The following is a 17,212-nucleotide window of genomic DNA, read 5'->3' on the forward strand; positions in this document are numbered from 1 at the left end:
AATTAATTCATTTCCACATGACTCGTGTGTCAAGACAGAGTGCTTCCAAAGAGAAAAACATTAATTTTTTTTTTCATTCCCATGTCATAGAGACTCAATCTTTGCTGTAGAACATGGTCCTAGGCATCATTACGGTACAGGCTCTCCTGTTTCACAGGTGAACCATGGAGCATTCTATCAGGAAGGTAACATCAATCAAAATGATCAGATGACTATAAAATGCGTCTAGTACTGCACTGGTCTGTGTCTTGTCTTTCAAAAGAGGTGACAGGAGTAAGATTATCCAAATGTGCTGCATTTCAGGTGGATCTCCCTCCCTTTCCCCACTGGTCTGGTAATGTGTCAGTTCACCATAGCGTAAATGCAAACGTGTGGCAAAATTCTTAGGAGAAATCCTGTGACTTTTCCACTCATGCTCTACTTTCCCTGGATGAGCAAATTATCAATGTAAAATAAGTTATGGTCACTTCTGCAAAGAGTTCAAGAGCATCCACAGCTGCAAAATGAAATGTACATCTGTCTCTGTGGAATGAACAACTGCATAAGCAAGGAGCAATCGTTCAGTGTCTGAATTTACAATACGATCATTAGCCCCCAGTTGAAGCACTTCACAGACCAGATTCTAGTAAGGAAGGAAGGAGGGAAAGTGTAAAGAATAAATGAATGAATGAATGGACGGACCCATGGAGGGATGGATAAATGAATGATGGATGGGTGAATAGATGAATGAACGAATGGATACATGGATGGATGGATGGAGGTAAGGGGAGAATAAGGGGAGAAAATCTTGCCAGAATGTGACACAGCTTGAAATTAATGCATGAAATTAATTCCACATTATATGGAGAAAAGTAGCTTTAGACAATTTCAATGCGAGTCAGGAAAGAAAAAGTACATCATGTGACTCTCATGGAGCCTAATTACCTCAGAAATTAATTTACACTCATAACAATTCAGCATGGTTTGCCAACAGATTACCCAGAGCTTATCCAACACCCCCAATATAGCACCCATCCATTTCACAAAACACAGATATCAAATGTAAGCCTCGTTTTTTATTCTACACTTTTATTCTGACCGAGTGGAATTAGGGCAGAGGACAGCAGTAAAGTATGCATATTTTAAACTAAATCCCAAAACAAACTAGGCACCAAAATACAAAATGTAATGACCAAATCTGTTGCTCCCAAGAGTGCACAAAGTTTAGTCTCTTTTAGTTTTCTCCATTAATCCTCTAATAAATCTACGCAGTGACCACCAGACTGCCAGGCCACCATCTGAGCTGCATTTATATGGAAAAAAGATATGAAAAAAACGTATTTATCCATTCGTTTGTTTGTTTGTTTTTCTTGAAGCGGTTTAAGGTTGTATTAGAAATCTGTTAATGAAATTCATACTAACAATTACTTATTCACCATCCAGTTTACTCATCATGGAGAAAAATCATGTATGAATGCATTGGATGTTAAATGAACATTAAAGGGCATTTACGGTGAATGCTGTGAGTAGACCATATGCATTTTTCCCTTTTTCATTTAAAGGGACAAGCAAAGAATGCATTGGCAAAATGGACATAATGATGCGTGAAATATCACACATCATTAGCTCTCAGCCAAAAAGATGAGCAGGGTGTTCTGACAGAGGACTAGTAACCCTCAGACAGGCCACTTCTTGATTAATCTGATTGGTTACAGAAAAATCAGGCTATATTGTTGCCAAATTAGAAGGGACTAATACCCAGATATGGTAAAGCCACACACTGTACTACAGAGCAGTGCCAACTGTGGTGTGAGATATTGCCTTTATTCAATATTGTTAGTTCTGCCCTTTACTTTTGTGTCAAGGGAGAACAAACAAGCAGTGTTTGCAATTCAAATGTGCAACACACAACTGACAGATCAATACGAAGGAGGCAGTCTGTGTGAAGACTTTTGTGATACCTACTTTGCAGTCCAGTCAGGCGTGGAATAAATCACCTTGAAAGGACACCAAACTCTTCTTACTGACAAGTAAAGCAACCTGTCCCTTCATCTGAAGCACCCCCCCCCCCAACACACACACACACACAAACACACACTTCCACAACAGCTGCTGGATAGGGGTGACATTAGACTGTAGCCTATATTGGCATATATTGGCGTTTTTATTTCATGACATCAGCATTGCTTTTGAATACAGGACAATAAAGATCTCCTAGGCAGCTGTAAGATCTCCTGGTTTAACAGTCTGTCTGTTATGTGAGGGTGACAGAGGGTCACCAAGAGGTTAATGACACTGAATAGGAAGAAGTGATTCGGTCAATTTCTGGTCTCTTGCACACTTCCTTCACAACCCCCCCCCCCCCCCCCCCCCCCCCCCCAAAAACATAGAGGTCGTACTGTATTGGGCCTGTTCTTCTTGATGCCCTTTTCCTGAAACATGGCAGTAACCATGGTTATGGTCATAACACACAGTGGAAAGAAAGGTTTAATCAGGTGTGACACACCACTATGACTGGAAAGCAGTATGGTGGACAGTATTTATAGCATTTTCTCTCTCTCTCTCTCTCTCTCTCTCGCTCCCCTCTCTTTCTCACACTCACTTACTCACTCACACACACACACACGCACACACACACAGATGCACATTACTATATGTAGACTATTTAAATTTATATTTAATGGTTTAGTGGTCAAGGGAAACGGCAACTTGGGTTTGAATTTAAAGTTGAATGGTTTATTAATATTAGAGCTTCTGTGAGGCATAACTCTTATTAAGCTTGAAAAAGAAAAAGGATTGAGTCATTCTGCATTGCCCCACTAACTCATTATGTTGTGCAATTTCTGTTTATATCTCAATGTGTCCTTACAGTTCTATTTATTGACATCTCTGTCAACTGTGTCTAATAAACATTAGGCATGTAGAAAAATGATGTGTACTGACCACATTATCCAACAACAAAAACAACAACAACAAATAAAACAACCTATAGGACCCGGAAGAACTGCACCCTCCAACGATTTGTTGTGAGTGTCCAGGACTACATATCAGTGAGTCAGTGAAAAATGCAGGGGGATGAGTCAGAGCAGAAGAAAGTAGTCACCTCACATCGAACCATGGGTCCACAAACCTGACATTATCACATGAACTACAACTCCCTGTAATGATCGGTATTGTGAATGGCTAGCTCAACAAAATCACAACAATGCTGTGAAAGTTAGATTCTTCTCTAAAGCTGTTTGAGCCTTAGACAAATTTTATTGTGATTTTTTTTTGTCTACACGCTGTATGAAGTTTTAATGTTTTTATGTTTTAATTCAGTTTTGGCTCTGAGTCTGTTGTTCTTTTCAGTGCACAAAATACTGATTATGACACAAAAACTCAGAAACAGTTACATCAATTTCCAAACACTCTTCGTTCCAAATGGTTGAAAATTCATAAACGTTCCATATACTGCACCTTTTGAGATTTACATTTTAAAACAAGATTGGCAATGCAGTGCATGTACTGCAAAATGGTTTTAACACATAAGATATAGCACAGCAGAATGGTGATTTAGAGAGGTTAATTTGAACATTTGAACGGTTAGCCAAAATTCACTGTCCTCTTTAGCAACCTCTGGGTTAAGCACTTTGCTCAAGATCATGTCAGCAAAAAAGGTGTCAAGCTGATGAACTGAACAGACCAGCCCTTTTTTACCAGACTGTTTCCATTAACCACTAAAAAAGACATTTCAATAATCATGTGATTCAAAAAAATATTTTTTTCCACATCACTCTCTTTTTGTCCACATAAACACTGCTCACTTCCTTTGACAAATAGCAAAGGGAAAAGGGGTAAAGAAGGAGAAAAGCAAGCTAAGAAAACTATCGCCATTCTCAGATCAGGTCAAGCGTGCGAGCAGGAGCTGATTAAGGGTGACAGCGTATCAGGGAATCACCTGTCAGTCCAGACAGAGCCAGCAAATGGAGTCCACCCCAATCCACTGTGCTGAGCAAATATCTTCCATCCTAAGACAAGGACTGGAATGTTTGCCCATGGAGAGAAATGAGATGTTCTTGCTGAATAACACTCCCACTCATCATCCTGCCTTCAAAGCCAGTGAGTTTGTGCTTCAGACACTTTGGCCTATTGCTCTAATCTTTTACCACTGCAGGTTCAATTCAGACCAATCTGTATAGCTGTTACTTGCCTCTATCACATGAATCTATTGCTCTGTTCTGCTCTCAACTCTGTGTTCAACTGCTTTGATTTTACTTTTTTGTTTGCTTTAGCTTCAGAGATCGTAAAAGTAAAAGTAATTTTGCTAAAAAAAACCCACTCTAGTAGAGTTAAAATATCCCTCCTGAAGAATACTTAAGTAAGAGTAAAAATAGTCACTCACTTACACTTTCCAAAAAACGGTGGTCAGTTGAACTCTACTTAGAGTAATTTTTTTAGCTAGAGTACTACTACTTTTACCTTTTGCCATCTCTGTTTGATCTTTAGATTTTCACAGAGGGTTCAAGGGCATATTCACTATATTTTCAGTACTTAAACAGATCTTTAAATAACCAAAAATCAGAAATTAATGCAGTGTGCGAGGTAGAATATATTTTAAATTAGTCCCAGAAGGTAGAGTGAAAGCAAGAATGCTTTCATTCTAATGCAGTTAAGTGGTGTAAAAGCCTGTAGTGGTACAAAAAGCATAGTGTGGGTGTCGTGAAAAATGTTATGACTCAGATGGACTTGAGATTGATTTCCAGTGAAGGCTCCTCAGATGGGAATTCCTCAGGCCAGCACAGCACAGCTCAGCTGCCACTACCCTAACTCACACGTTTAGGTCTACCCACCATTCCTTGTCACTCCACTGCACACAACAGCCCTGCTTGTAACCATGACAACCCCACAACACTAATAGTGTCGAACTGGTGATCGTCTTTAAGCTGGGGGAGTACCAGCATGCTGGCTGAGAACATAAACTCTCACACATAGTATACACCACACACACATACACATTGTCTGGGATGCTCTAAGCATTTAAAGAAAGCAATTAAAATCTTGATAGTGAATTTAACCTCAACATTACTATGGGCTTCATTTGAAATTGTGGTAGGTTACAAAGAAATAAATCACATAACAGTAACACCTAGAGGTATACACTAACAACAAGCTCTACAGTAAGTGTTCACACAAGTTATTATCATTTTTGAAGAGGAGAGAACAGTGACTCTGCTGTATTAAATACTGCAGTATTAAAGTTTCTGAAACAAAGGGGTATATAAACTAATGAGATTTATTAAACTGGTAAATCAGAAATTTACATGAATAAATTACTTTAAAAAGAGGTCAGTGCAAGCCTTGAATGTTATGATCCACTTATCTTCAGTTAAAGATGCACTTCAACCCTAAGAAGACTTACTGGCTCCCTCCAGAGGCCAAAATTTGGAACTGACATATTGTACAGCTTATTAGCTGTCGAGAACAGAAATATCTCCAAAGAAAGTTAATTCCAATAGAGACTATAATTTGAAGAGATTCTAATTCACAACAGTTGATAGCATCCTGATCCCCATTGCAATAACACCAAGCCTAAATCTAACCCTAATCTTAATCTGAACCCTATCTAACCCTGCAATTTACATAAAAAAGATCAGGATCAAAACCAAAAGGTTATACAACAACTATAAAAAAAACCCCTGCAAGATGATGATACATACATTTTGTGCTTGTTTTCATGTGTTCAAGTGTACAACAACAATATTTTACATACTGATAGTCTCCCTGGGAGAAATCCCAAAATGTTACCATATTCTCATGCAAGTACAATGAGAAAAGTCCAGGATCAGAATGACTCAGTTGCTGGTAGACCACAAAGGAACTCAATCAAGACTTTTTTGAATGTTTTGGTTCAGCTTGTTCCAGCCAGGAACTGGAGAGTGCCGGGATGGTATTTTGCTCTGTACTGGGATCTTCTCAGCTTTCTTAGATTGCCTTATAACTGCACAAAAAGAGACTTGAGCGCTGTGCATTTTCTGAGCATTCCCAGCCCTTAAGCTCATCTCCGTGCACACGGAGATGAGCTTAAGGGAGCTACAGAGCTACTTGTCCCGACCGAGAGCTACAGAGTACCGGGATGTTGTTTTCCCAGTTCTGGATGGGCCTTTGGTGTCATTCAAGAAATGTAAGTTGTGGAACACAGCTCCGAAATGTCTTTTGTCTGCTGGACAACGGAATTACAGCAATGAAATGGAAGCCTTCCCAAGTGGAGACACGTGGGCAGGCTCACACGTATAGCATAGCATTGCACTCTGACAAGGGCCAGAAAGCAGGACAGAAATCTTGGACAGCAAGACTCACATATGAGCAGAAGCAACAACCAGAAAAGCAGGCACTGCTGGCATCATATCCCCTCAACTTTCTTAGATTGTCTTGTGACCACCCAAAAAAGGACTTGAGCACTCCAAGCGTCACACCGCTTCATGGGACAAAGCCACGATTACAAGCCTTTGCAAAAGGATTTCAAGATCCACACGGTCACAGGCCCTGGACAAGCAATCAAAAGGAAAGAAAGAAAAGGCATTGCTCCTTATCCAAGGCCCTAGCACGACCGTTGACACGTTTCCCTGCAGCTGCCGTAACAACGGGCTGCCTTCCAAAACTAGACTGTAGGGAGATGAAATGGTCAATGCTTTTGACAAATCCATCCAAAAAGAGCCACACAAACCACTGCCCAGCAGTCCCTGAGGTGCACGGCACAGGGCCCCTCCTAAAGCAAGCCACGGTCAGGGGCAGGCCGCTCCCCCTGCATCTCTTCTTTGACATCTTAACATAGCTCTGCCTTGGCAGAGCTCCCAAAAATACAGAGAACTCTTGAAAGCTCCTCTCCATGGAAATCTTTAGTAAAAGGAGAAAGACTTGTATGTGAATGAAAGAGAAACCCGAGCTACCGGCAGCAAGATGGGCACCATGGGACGCCCTCAGTCGGCACGACTTGAAATGTCACGGCAGCAAGGGGGACGTGCTTCTTAAGAGTTTGATGCCTTTCTTGAGCTTACCTTCACACTCTACCTCTGTGCTGTTCTGTGCGGGGGGTTAACACTTGAACCACCATCAGACTCCCTGTGTGTTGGGCGTTGGGCTTTGGGCTGTTGCCAGTCCCCACAACGCATTTTCCCAGCATTCCCAGCTCTGTCCTAATGCAAGTCGAGGAAAGGTTGCCTCCTAAGCTCATCTCCGCCCAAACCCTCCGTGAAAGGCAAACCTCTTGGAATGCTTTTGTTTAGCTTCTCCCTGTTTGCCCAGCTCTGGATGGGCCTTTGGTGTCGTTCAAGAAATGTAAGTTGTGGAACACAGCTCCAAAATGTTTTTTGTCTGCTGGACAATGGAATTACAGCAATGAAATGGAAGCCTTCTCAATATTGCCGTACAAAGAAAAACAGACCCAAGTCTTAGCCTGCACAAAGCTAAGGAGGGCCAGCCTAGCAGGGACAGTGGAGACACATGGGTGGGCTCCCTAGCATGACCGTAGACACATTTCCTTGCAGCTGCCGTAACAACGGGCTGCCTTCCAAGACTAGACTGAGAGGGAGATGAAATGGTCAACGCTTTTGACAAACCACTGCCCAGCAGTCCCTGAGGCACACGGCACAGGGCCTCTCCTAAAGCAAGCCACGGTCAGCGGCAGGCCGCTCCCTTTGCATCTCTTCCATACTCTGTCGCTTGCGAGACAGCAGTTTTATTGGCCTAATATGGAGGGCGACATTAGGGGACATGTCAGATGCTGTCAGAGATGTGTCTTTGCAAAGTCACCAGACCCTGCTGCCCGTGTGTCCTTGGAAAGTATCAAGAGTTCATTCCCAAAGGAGTTGGTATGTAAATGTAAAATGTAAGTCTCTGTGATCGCACACACACACCGTGAACAGTGAGCAGTGAATTTGTCCTCTGCATTTGACCCATCCAACACACCAGTAGTGAACACACACCAGACACAGGACCAGTGGGCAGGATTCTTTGCAGCCAGGCAGCATTGGGGTTAAAGTGCCTTGCTCAAGGGCACACAGCCATGGATGTTGGTCCTTGGAATTGAACCAGCAACCCTCCGGTCAAGAGCCTGGTCTGTAACCTTTAGAACACGGCTGCCCACATATGGAGGATAGTATGACTGAGGATAGTAAGCAGCATTCTCTGGATATCCTTGTAGTCACCAACCACTTCACTAAGCTCACTCACATTTTTCTCTGTGCCAACCAGACAGGAAAACAGGTTGCCAGGAAGCTCTGGAACAATGTGTTTTGTGTTTATAGTTTACCGGAAACACTACATTCTGATCAGGGCACAAATTTGGAGAGCAACTTGAGAGCAGAGCTCCTCCAACCTGCCAGGGTCACAAAAGGTGCTTTCGCACTGGAGGAACTTTTCCATAGTTATTAGAACTGTTGGAGGATGTACCCCCTTGTTCACAACATGGGAACTTAGAACGATCATAGTTCTTAGAACACTGTTTTGAGGGGCTTTTTTTAGCTCCTACTTCAGGGTAGGTACATTTGCAGCGCAATAGGAACCCTGGGTGAGGTAGGTGTATGGTGATTGGTCCAGATGTAGGTATACGGTGATTGCAACCACCATTTTTAAAAATCCATGTAAAATATAAAGTCTTAGAACGTCTTAAATTTAGTTTTTAATGTAAATGTAAATCTCTGTGATCACACATACACACTGAGCAGTGAATTTGTCCTCTGCATTTAACCCATCCAACACAGCGGTAATGAACACACACACACCAGACGCAGGAGCAGTGGGCAGCATTCCTTGCACCCTGGGGGCATTGGGGTTAAGTGCCTGAGAATCAAACTGGCAACCCTTCAGTCACAACCCTTCAGTCACAACCGCAGTTCTCTAACTGCCCACTAAACTGCCCACTAAACTTAGTTTTTGATATTTTATATCCCACAACAGTGACCATTTCTACAATGTCCAATACCTATTTGTTTGTACATTAAAGAGGTAGCGTACACTCCGCTTCGGTAGGTGCTTGTGTGTCCGCTTGTGTGGCTGTGATCTGCATTTTAAACTAGAGGAAGAACGTGTTTATCCAGCTTACTATTTGAGGGCTATGGCAGGGAAAAAGCAGCTCCATGTAGACAACAGCTCCTAGCGTGACAATGCTATACCACCGTCGGCCGACTTGCGTCACTTCAGCGTTTTTCCTAAAAAATGTTTTTTTCTCACAAAATTAAAACTTTATTCTCGTAATATTATGACCTTTTCTCATTAATTTACCACTTTATTCTCGTAATATTATGAATATTTCTCAATTACTTCATTCTCATAGTACTATGAGTAAGCTGTTCATTTTAACAATGGGGTTCTCCAAAACACAAGCAAGAAACAAAAAGGAAATGACAGGTGCAAACTTTACAGACAATCAGGTCTCTTTATACATTGCAGAACGAGGGAACAAACTGGAAACAGCTGCAACATATAATCCAATCGGCTGGTTTTGTTGCAATCAACAGAGTGAACCCAAACGTAGGACACAGACACAGTGTTAGAATTAATGAGGTTAGGTTTATTGCAGGGTTGGTAAATGGAGATGAATGAAGATCAAAATGTCAACAGGCAAGACTTGAAAGCACACAGAGGTAACGGCTGGTGATGTAGGTGAAGCAGATGCGTGAGGACTGGACTGAGAGTGTGGTGGGATGGAGGACGGCAGAGACAGGGTTGTGAGTGTGGCTGAGTAAGTAGACGGCTGGTGAGAAGCAGGCAGGGCAGGCAAGTAGGCAGGAGAGAGTGATCCTAGACATAGGGAGACAGAAATTAGACTGACAACCAATAAACTAGAGAAACGTTTAGAATGTACTAATGCTCGAGAAAAGAGCTCTACCATGCTGGCTGAGGCAACGAACTGGTGGTGAGTGGTTGGAAAACCAGGGTAGATATGCTGCAGAACAGATCAAGTTTATGGGTTACAGGTGTGTCAGCTGGTTCGGCAATCAGAAACGCCACAGAAAGAGAGAGAGAGAGACAACAAGGGGGGCACAGGAGACACAGGGGAGAGGGAAAACACAAAACCAGAAGGAAATAACAGAAAACACTTCTCCAACTGTGACAGGTTTTTAATAAGCCGACGGAGTCGAGCAGCGATAGGCTGAATCACCAGGAGGGGGCAGTGAGTGCGTGACAATATTATTTTAAAAAGAATACAGACTTCTTTTTTTTTTTTAGAATTCCTAACTGCTTTACTCAGTACTATCTTACCAAAATAAAATAAAATACAATAAGACAACCATAATAAGAAATAATACAACATAAATAAAATAAAAACAGGAATAAGATCCTGTCAGACTTTCGTTGGGATTTACAGCTGTGGGCAAAAGGGAAAGGAAAATGGAGGTTGAAATTTATTCTTGTGATACACTTTTTATCCTTGTTCATGGCTTCAGTGATTAAGCATATATTAATTTAGACAGCTTTGGGCTGGGTAGTATAATAGCTATGGTGAAGGGCTTAGATTTAATCACATAACAGTATAATGTGATATGAATGAGAGACACAGAGTTAGATGTTGCAAGTCCTGAAGCAGTCAAAGTGTGGAAGGAAGATTGTGCACCAGTGTTATATGTTTGAAGTACTTTTAAATGAGGAGGGAAATGTCAGGCCATGTTTTATTTCTCCAGAGAGCACACCTATTTACAGTACTTTGATAAGACGTAAGTTGCTAACTTTTGTACTGCTCATCATAGATGTGGATCTAAGTTTGTTTAAACATTAGATGTGAATTTCTTAAATTAAGTTATTGTGCATCAGTAGTAATATCTTTGTCATAACATATAGACAATTGATAACAATGTATTCCTAACATGCAGATAGTGTAATCATTGAATACTGCTGCACATTTAAATCAACTGAGCTTTCAAAAAAATTTCTCATCATGAATATATTGCTGCGACTCTGTCGCTCAATACTACTTGTAAATATACATTGTGTGTTTCCCTTCAATATCATCCTTTATACCCATCCACATAACTAATTTGCATTTTCCCCAAGGTCAACATGATAGACTGCCCTTTACAGCAGATGGTGTATTAATAGCTCTCACCCTGCAGGCCGTTTCAACACAAAGTTAACAGCAGTGTTCAGTCCACAAAGCCAGACATACTGTGCCTCTCCTCTCCTCCCTTCACAATGCAGACGCTCATTTACATGAACCAGAAATCATTGTTTCAGCTTCATTCAAATGTCTAGTTCACATTAATGGAAAGAAGGAAAGAGGTACGAACTTGTTTTTCTCTTTTTCTGCTTTAACCTTGGTCCATGTTGATGTTCATGCTTACAAGTTTGTTTTAGTTGACAAGAGAACAGGAAATAAATGTAATATACACTTGGTTTTCAGAGCCATTTATTTTAATCTTTGATCCTCATATTCCCTGAGTGCTCCTAGCATTTTCATTCTGCTCACAAAACTGAAAATAAGGTGCATGTGAGGTGCAGTGGCTACCACATCCTGAGGACACACAGTTTCATCCCACTATGTGTGTATATGGCTGGGATGACAAAAGCATGCATTGTTGAATCAATGCATGCTTTGTGAATTATCTTCCTGCCTTTTGCTATGTCTGCAGCCTGAAATTACCGAAAAGGCCATTTAAATAACTGGTAAAGAAATTACTGAATATTGTCACAAAACAGAGGTATGAAATTAGGCCTTGAATCTATTAATTACTAGAATGATAACATGAAATTAAAACGATAAAGTTCAAAATTAATGCAAACTTTTTTTTTTTTAACTAAAGTTAATAAGTAATGGCTGAGCAACAACAGTACATGTTCCCTGCAAAGGCAGACAGAATCCGTGGAACCTGTTCAAATTTAAAGACAATTAAAGACTCATTTAGGTATCTGGAGGAATTTTTTTCATATTTATTAATGCACTGAAATACAGATGATCTCTCTTCATTAACTGGCGCTAGCATTCTTTTCATGATATATTACTGTGCTATCTGTTTGCAGTGTCTTAAAACAAACCATTGTTTATATGTTCAGTTTCTTAATATGTTGCTTTTCCAGTACTACTACAAAGAGCAGGAATAATTAGTTTCCATTTGGGGGCAATTTATAATTAGAAGTGAAAACGCCTTACAAGACTCTTTCAGAAATGTATCTTTTCACATGAAAAGAAGACAAGAGATAAGGATTCAAAGTAGAAGAGTAATGAGGATATGGCAAAGTAAAGCATGCCCTGTCCCAACAACACTCGTCTCATTCTTCACCTCAAGCACAGTAGAAATCCATTTCCTACACAAATGAATGAAGATAAATAAAGTTAAACTGTTGAAGCCAAAACCAGATCATCTAAAAATAACAGACAGAGAGAGGGAGGGAGGGAGAGAGAGAGAGAGAGAGAGAGAGAGAGAGAGAGAGAGAGAGAGAGAGAGAGAGAGAGAGAGAGAAAGAGGCAAAGTAGTAAACATCCAAGAAAAAAACAGGTCAAACTGGCGAAAATGAGAAACTCACAGTTGTGGGGATCTCAACAGTATCTTTCTGAAATATGTGTGTTTCGTTCACATAATTACTGGGGAAATATCCAATAATACCCATCTGGTCCACATATCGATCACTGTAAACCTGCAACAGAGAGGACTGTCAGGAGACTCATAGGTGCAAACAGAGGATCCATACAGTAAATCCATTTTATCTTCAGGATCAGGACCATGCCAGCCATACCAAACAAAGAACATCTGCAAAACTAAAAACTTTACGTGCGGAGCCCTAAAAAATGAGTGGTTTAATACTACTGCTACTGCTTCTGCTACTACTAGTAGTAATAATAATAATAATAATAATAATAATAATAATAATTATAAACTGTATGTATCGTTAATTTATCAGAAAAATTACATAAAGAAATAATCTAGATAACTCTTTGATCACTCGATTCTATGACACTCACACTTCCAGACCAAAAGACTCCAGCACCCTCTACTGGTTTCAGTTTGGAATAAACATAGATCATCTGGCCTCTCTTCAGATTTATGTATCTGCAGTCAGAGGCAGTATAGTCTTCAAGAGCTCTGGCCATTGAAATGGCATCTAAATATAAAATATAAGCAGTAAAAACATTGTGTGTTCACAGCAGCAGCATAAACATCTGTTGCATATCTGAAATACGTTATGTATTTCAAATGTCTTATTCCTCTTATGTGAAAATGTTTCCTCCATACTCATAATCTGCAAATATTACGTGCAGCATGCACAAAATAGTACAGCTTTACTTTAATTTCATGTCCTATTCAAGCACAGGTGACTCACAGGAACAGTCCTTGTCTGCACATAGTTTTCTGTTTGCCAGTTTCTCTATGCGGGCGGCATCTCCATGTTGGCACAGGTGTCCCAGGCAAAAGATCAGGATAAAGAGACAGCGTGAGTTGGCCATCTTTCATGCAAGTTGTTTGAGGTTAACCCTGACTGCAAAATTCCACAACTTCTCTCCTATATATAGAGAATAGACAGAACCACTGTGTCACAGCCTCCGCAGCCAATCAGAACTGCCCTGTTCCACATTCCGCACATCTGAAAAAAACTCCACTTCTGGCAGGGTTATATTTACTGAACAAATACTTTCTCCCCACAAATCAAGCACTGTCTTGTTTATGCTGAACAACAACCTCCCTTGTTTGTGTCCTCAGTTTTCATCAGGGCATTTGAAACTTTTGTATTACATAAGAGTGGCAATGAGTCTCCCAACTGTGTCATTTCTCTCTCCTTGTTGGGGCTATGCAGAGACATTGAAATTTGATCGACCCTACAAACATGAAATTACTGTGAAATGACACTGATAAATTTGGTTGTTCCACACCAAGTATTCAAGCATGCAATATCTACTCCAAATCACCTCAAAATATCCATAGGCAGGGAGGTCACTGTGGTTTCCAATAGGAGATGGTATAAATGAATGTGATCATACTGAATGAATTCATACAATGCTGTGTTGCCATTTGCAGATCACTGGCCTTTACTGTGTTTTAAGGACATCGACGTTAATCCAGTTGTCTCACCTATAAACTACAGAGGGAATACCACAAATGCTCAGGGATCTGTAGTAATTTGTTCTATGCCTAAAAAGGGATGAAGGGAGCCTGGGTGGGCAAATCCTTGTCACGTTTCACTCCTCATTTCAACTGACCCTGGCTCCCAAAGGCCAAGACTGGAGCTCCATAAATGACATGGTGAATCAGCTTCTCCTCTGTCTCTGCATGACCATTAAATACGTCACAAACAGCTGCTGAAAAGTCCAAGAGGTGACTTGAAATCCGAGGGGACACTGGAGGCTAGCCAGAGCCCAAACAGAAGACACTACAGCTGTAGAGGAACCAAATATTTGCTACACTTTTTTTAAAGTTTTAAAATAAATGACAAAAAATATTGTCATAATTATCTTTTTTTTTTGTGATTGTGTTATGGGCCCTTTGTTTCAGTCATCAGGCTGTTAGTGTTTTGAATCTGTCTGAAATTAACAAATTGTATAGCATGATCATGAAAAGTTGGAGAGACTAAATGCATGTACAAAAACCATGAGATTTATTTGAACATGACAGGTCAGCTGTACAGACAGGCTCAGGTTAACAAGATACACCCACAGATAGGATTCACAGACAGGTTCACAGACAGGATTCACAGGCAAGATTCATGGGCAAAATTCACAGACAGGTTCATGGACGACATAAGGTCCAGGGAAAAAGGATGCTCAAAACAGTGCAAGGAAGACAAGTAAACTATTCTTTCACAGGATAGTAGAGCTTAACTTTAACCAAATGCAATACAAAGAGTTTGCAAAGAACAAACAGAAAAGCAGGGGTCTACAAACTCTAATCAGACTTATTGAACAGAACATAGGTGAAAACTCAGCTTAACTGAAGAGAAACAAGTGCAACTAATGATTAAATAATTAACTGATTGAACAAAATATAGTCAGGCTACTGCCACTTTAAATCCATGCACCTTTGTTCAGGCGGTGATCAAATGTAGTCTCAGTCCCTCCTATTGATGTATTGCCTTAATTCTATAGCACCAGTCAGTTGCTTTCCCTCTTGTTATTCAGTTTCCTAATCTTACTCGCTATTTTCCTGTGCTGAGTTGGAATTTTCTGTGCCATTGATATGAGGTATATGAGGTATATGTTAGTGCTACAGCTAGAAGTTAGCTTCCCTTTCATTTTGAACTTTCTGTTCCAGTAATTCCATGCTCTTCATTAAAGACTTGTGGACTGCTGAAGGTTGGAAAGACCTCCATGGTAGGAAAAACACTGTTCATTGTATTGTAAGGTAGAGACTAATAGGAAATGGATCTGACTCTGTGATTACAATGTCCTGTTCTTAAACATATTATTGGAGTTACTGGCAAATGACTTCATTTACCAAGGTACTGCTTTGACCGTTGTTGGTAAACAACAAGTGACCCAACAGCCCCTCATGCTGGTATCAAGGTCAGGACTGAATGAAAGTGGAGGGCAGCAGAGGCTGTGGATGTTGCTGAGTCACGGCTAAGGCACAGGGTGCTGGTGGGCACGGTGTCTCAGGGAAGGGGTGGCCTGGGTAGCAGCACTACACCTCGCTACGACAAAATGCAAGGGATGGACAGGAGGTCGCTGATCCAGGAGAGGGTGTGAGCATCAGCTGAGGAGGAGCAAGCCAGCAGGATGGTTGGAATGCGGCAGCAGGGAACTTGGACAAGATGGGAGCAAGCGGTGGAGCGCAAAGTCTCATGGGATGAGCTGGGAAAGCTGAGGCCCATCGAATTAAATTCTTGATCCAGGCTGTCGACAATGTTCTACCAAGCCCATCTAACTTGTTCTGTTGGGGGAAGGCCGAGTCACCAGCTTGCTCTCTGTGTCTGAAGAGAAGAACACTGGTGCACATCCTCAGTGGCTGTTCGAAAGCCCTGGGCGAGGAGCGGTACCGCTAGGGCCATGAGCAAGTCTTGAAGGCCATAGCAGACACCATCTGCAGCGGGATTAGCCATGGCAAGCGCCTCCGCCCACTGAAGAAGACCAATGCTTTTGTCAGGGCTGGGGAGAAGCTGACATCAGCCGCCAGGACCACCTCCTCAGGGCCTGCTAGCAACCGCACTAGATTGGGAGCTGAAAGTCGAGCTAGGGAGGCAACTGAGTTTCCCAGAAACTGCAGCCACAACAAGGCTAAGGCCAGACATGGTGCTGATCTCGGAAGCCTCCAAGCAGATCATTCTTTTAAAACTCACTGTTCCCTGGGAGGACCACATGGAGGAGGCTAGTGAGTGGAAGAGAGCAAAGTATGCTGAGCTGGTGGAAGGCTGCCGTAGCAATGGGTGGCGAGCGAGGTGCGAGCCCATTGAGGTGGGATGTAGAGGGTTCACAGGCCAGTCCCTCTGCAGGGCCTACAATAGTTCGCAGGCCAGTCCCTCTGCAGGGCCTACAATATGCTGGGCATCACAGGGGCCAGTAGGTGAAGGGCCATCAAGTTGGCTACCGAGGCAGCAGAAACTGCTTCAAGGTGGCTGTGGATCAGGAGAGGAGAGCCGTGGGTGGGGTAGCGCTACCTGGACACAAGCCAGGGCTTGATCAACTCCAGCTGGGTTGCCTGGGCGAGGGTGTCTGTTTGTTGAAAGACTCGAAACACCCGATGACCCCAGGAAACATCACTGATGATGTGACCAGGTGCATCACAAGATGTATGTTAAAAGTCTTCAGTCCCACTGTTATATTACCTGGGACAACCCAACCGTGAAGTGTTAAGTGCAATAATAATATTGCCGGTGTCTTGTTATGTCAGGCAGAGGCCAAGATATACATGTACTGTTGTACAGTCTTGTGCTAACCACTGTTTTCCACTGTGTGTGTGTGTGATTAGATACAAGCACATGTGGCGGTCGTTGGGAAGTTGTCTATTCCTGGCGAGTCCCTCAAGCGCTTGATTAGCCTCTCGTCTCTGTTCTTGATTTCAACCTGTAACATTTTTGTCTCTGTTATTCCCAACAGTAGTAGTTTTACTTTTGTATCATTGATTACTGTGGAATAGTGACTGCTTAATCTCTTTCCCCCTCAGCGTCTTTTGTGTGTTGACAGTGAAGCCATTGGTGTTCTTCTCCAATGGCTAAAGGTTGTTAATGAATGCAAAATGATCGTTGGGACCTGAGTCACATCTGTTCCCTCCTTCAGTCTGTACAAGTTTACCAGTGTAAGACCCCCTTCTATTGGTTATAAGAAACTTAATTG

At 41.8% G+C, this 17,212-nt stretch overlaps 1 protein-coding gene and 1 non-coding gene across 2 annotated transcripts; both read right to left on the bottom strand.

Moving 5' to 3' along the window:
* Nucleotides 1-6,791: 6,791 nt before the first annotated feature.
* LOC115810994 (U5 spliceosomal RNA) lies at nucleotides 6,792-6,907 on the bottom strand. Its single transcript, XR_004025255.1, has one exon. It is a non-coding gene; the product is annotated as a U5 spliceosomal RNA (small nuclear RNA).
* Nucleotides 6,908-12,094: 5,187 nt separating this feature from the next.
* Nucleotides 12,095-13,396, bottom strand: LOC115810309 (otoraplin-like). Its single transcript, XM_030772236.1, has 4 exons — nucleotides 13,273-13,396; nucleotides 12,914-13,053; nucleotides 12,478-12,588; nucleotides 12,095-12,258 (listed from the first exon to the last, which is right to left on the bottom strand). The coding sequence occupies exons 1-4, from the start codon at nucleotides 13,394-13,396 to the stop codon at nucleotides 12,235-12,237; spliced, it is 399 nt and encodes a 132-aa protein (XP_030628096.1). The 3' UTR covers nucleotides 12,095-12,234.
* Between the last annotated feature and the right edge of the window lie 3,816 nt (nucleotides 13,397-17,212).

The sequence above is a fragment of the Chanos chanos genome, chromosome 4 (genome assembly GCF_902362185.1).
Source record: "Chanos chanos chromosome 4, fChaCha1.1, whole genome shotgun sequence".
Lineage (NCBI taxonomy): Eukaryota > Metazoa > Chordata > Actinopteri > Gonorynchiformes > Chanidae > Chanos > Chanos chanos.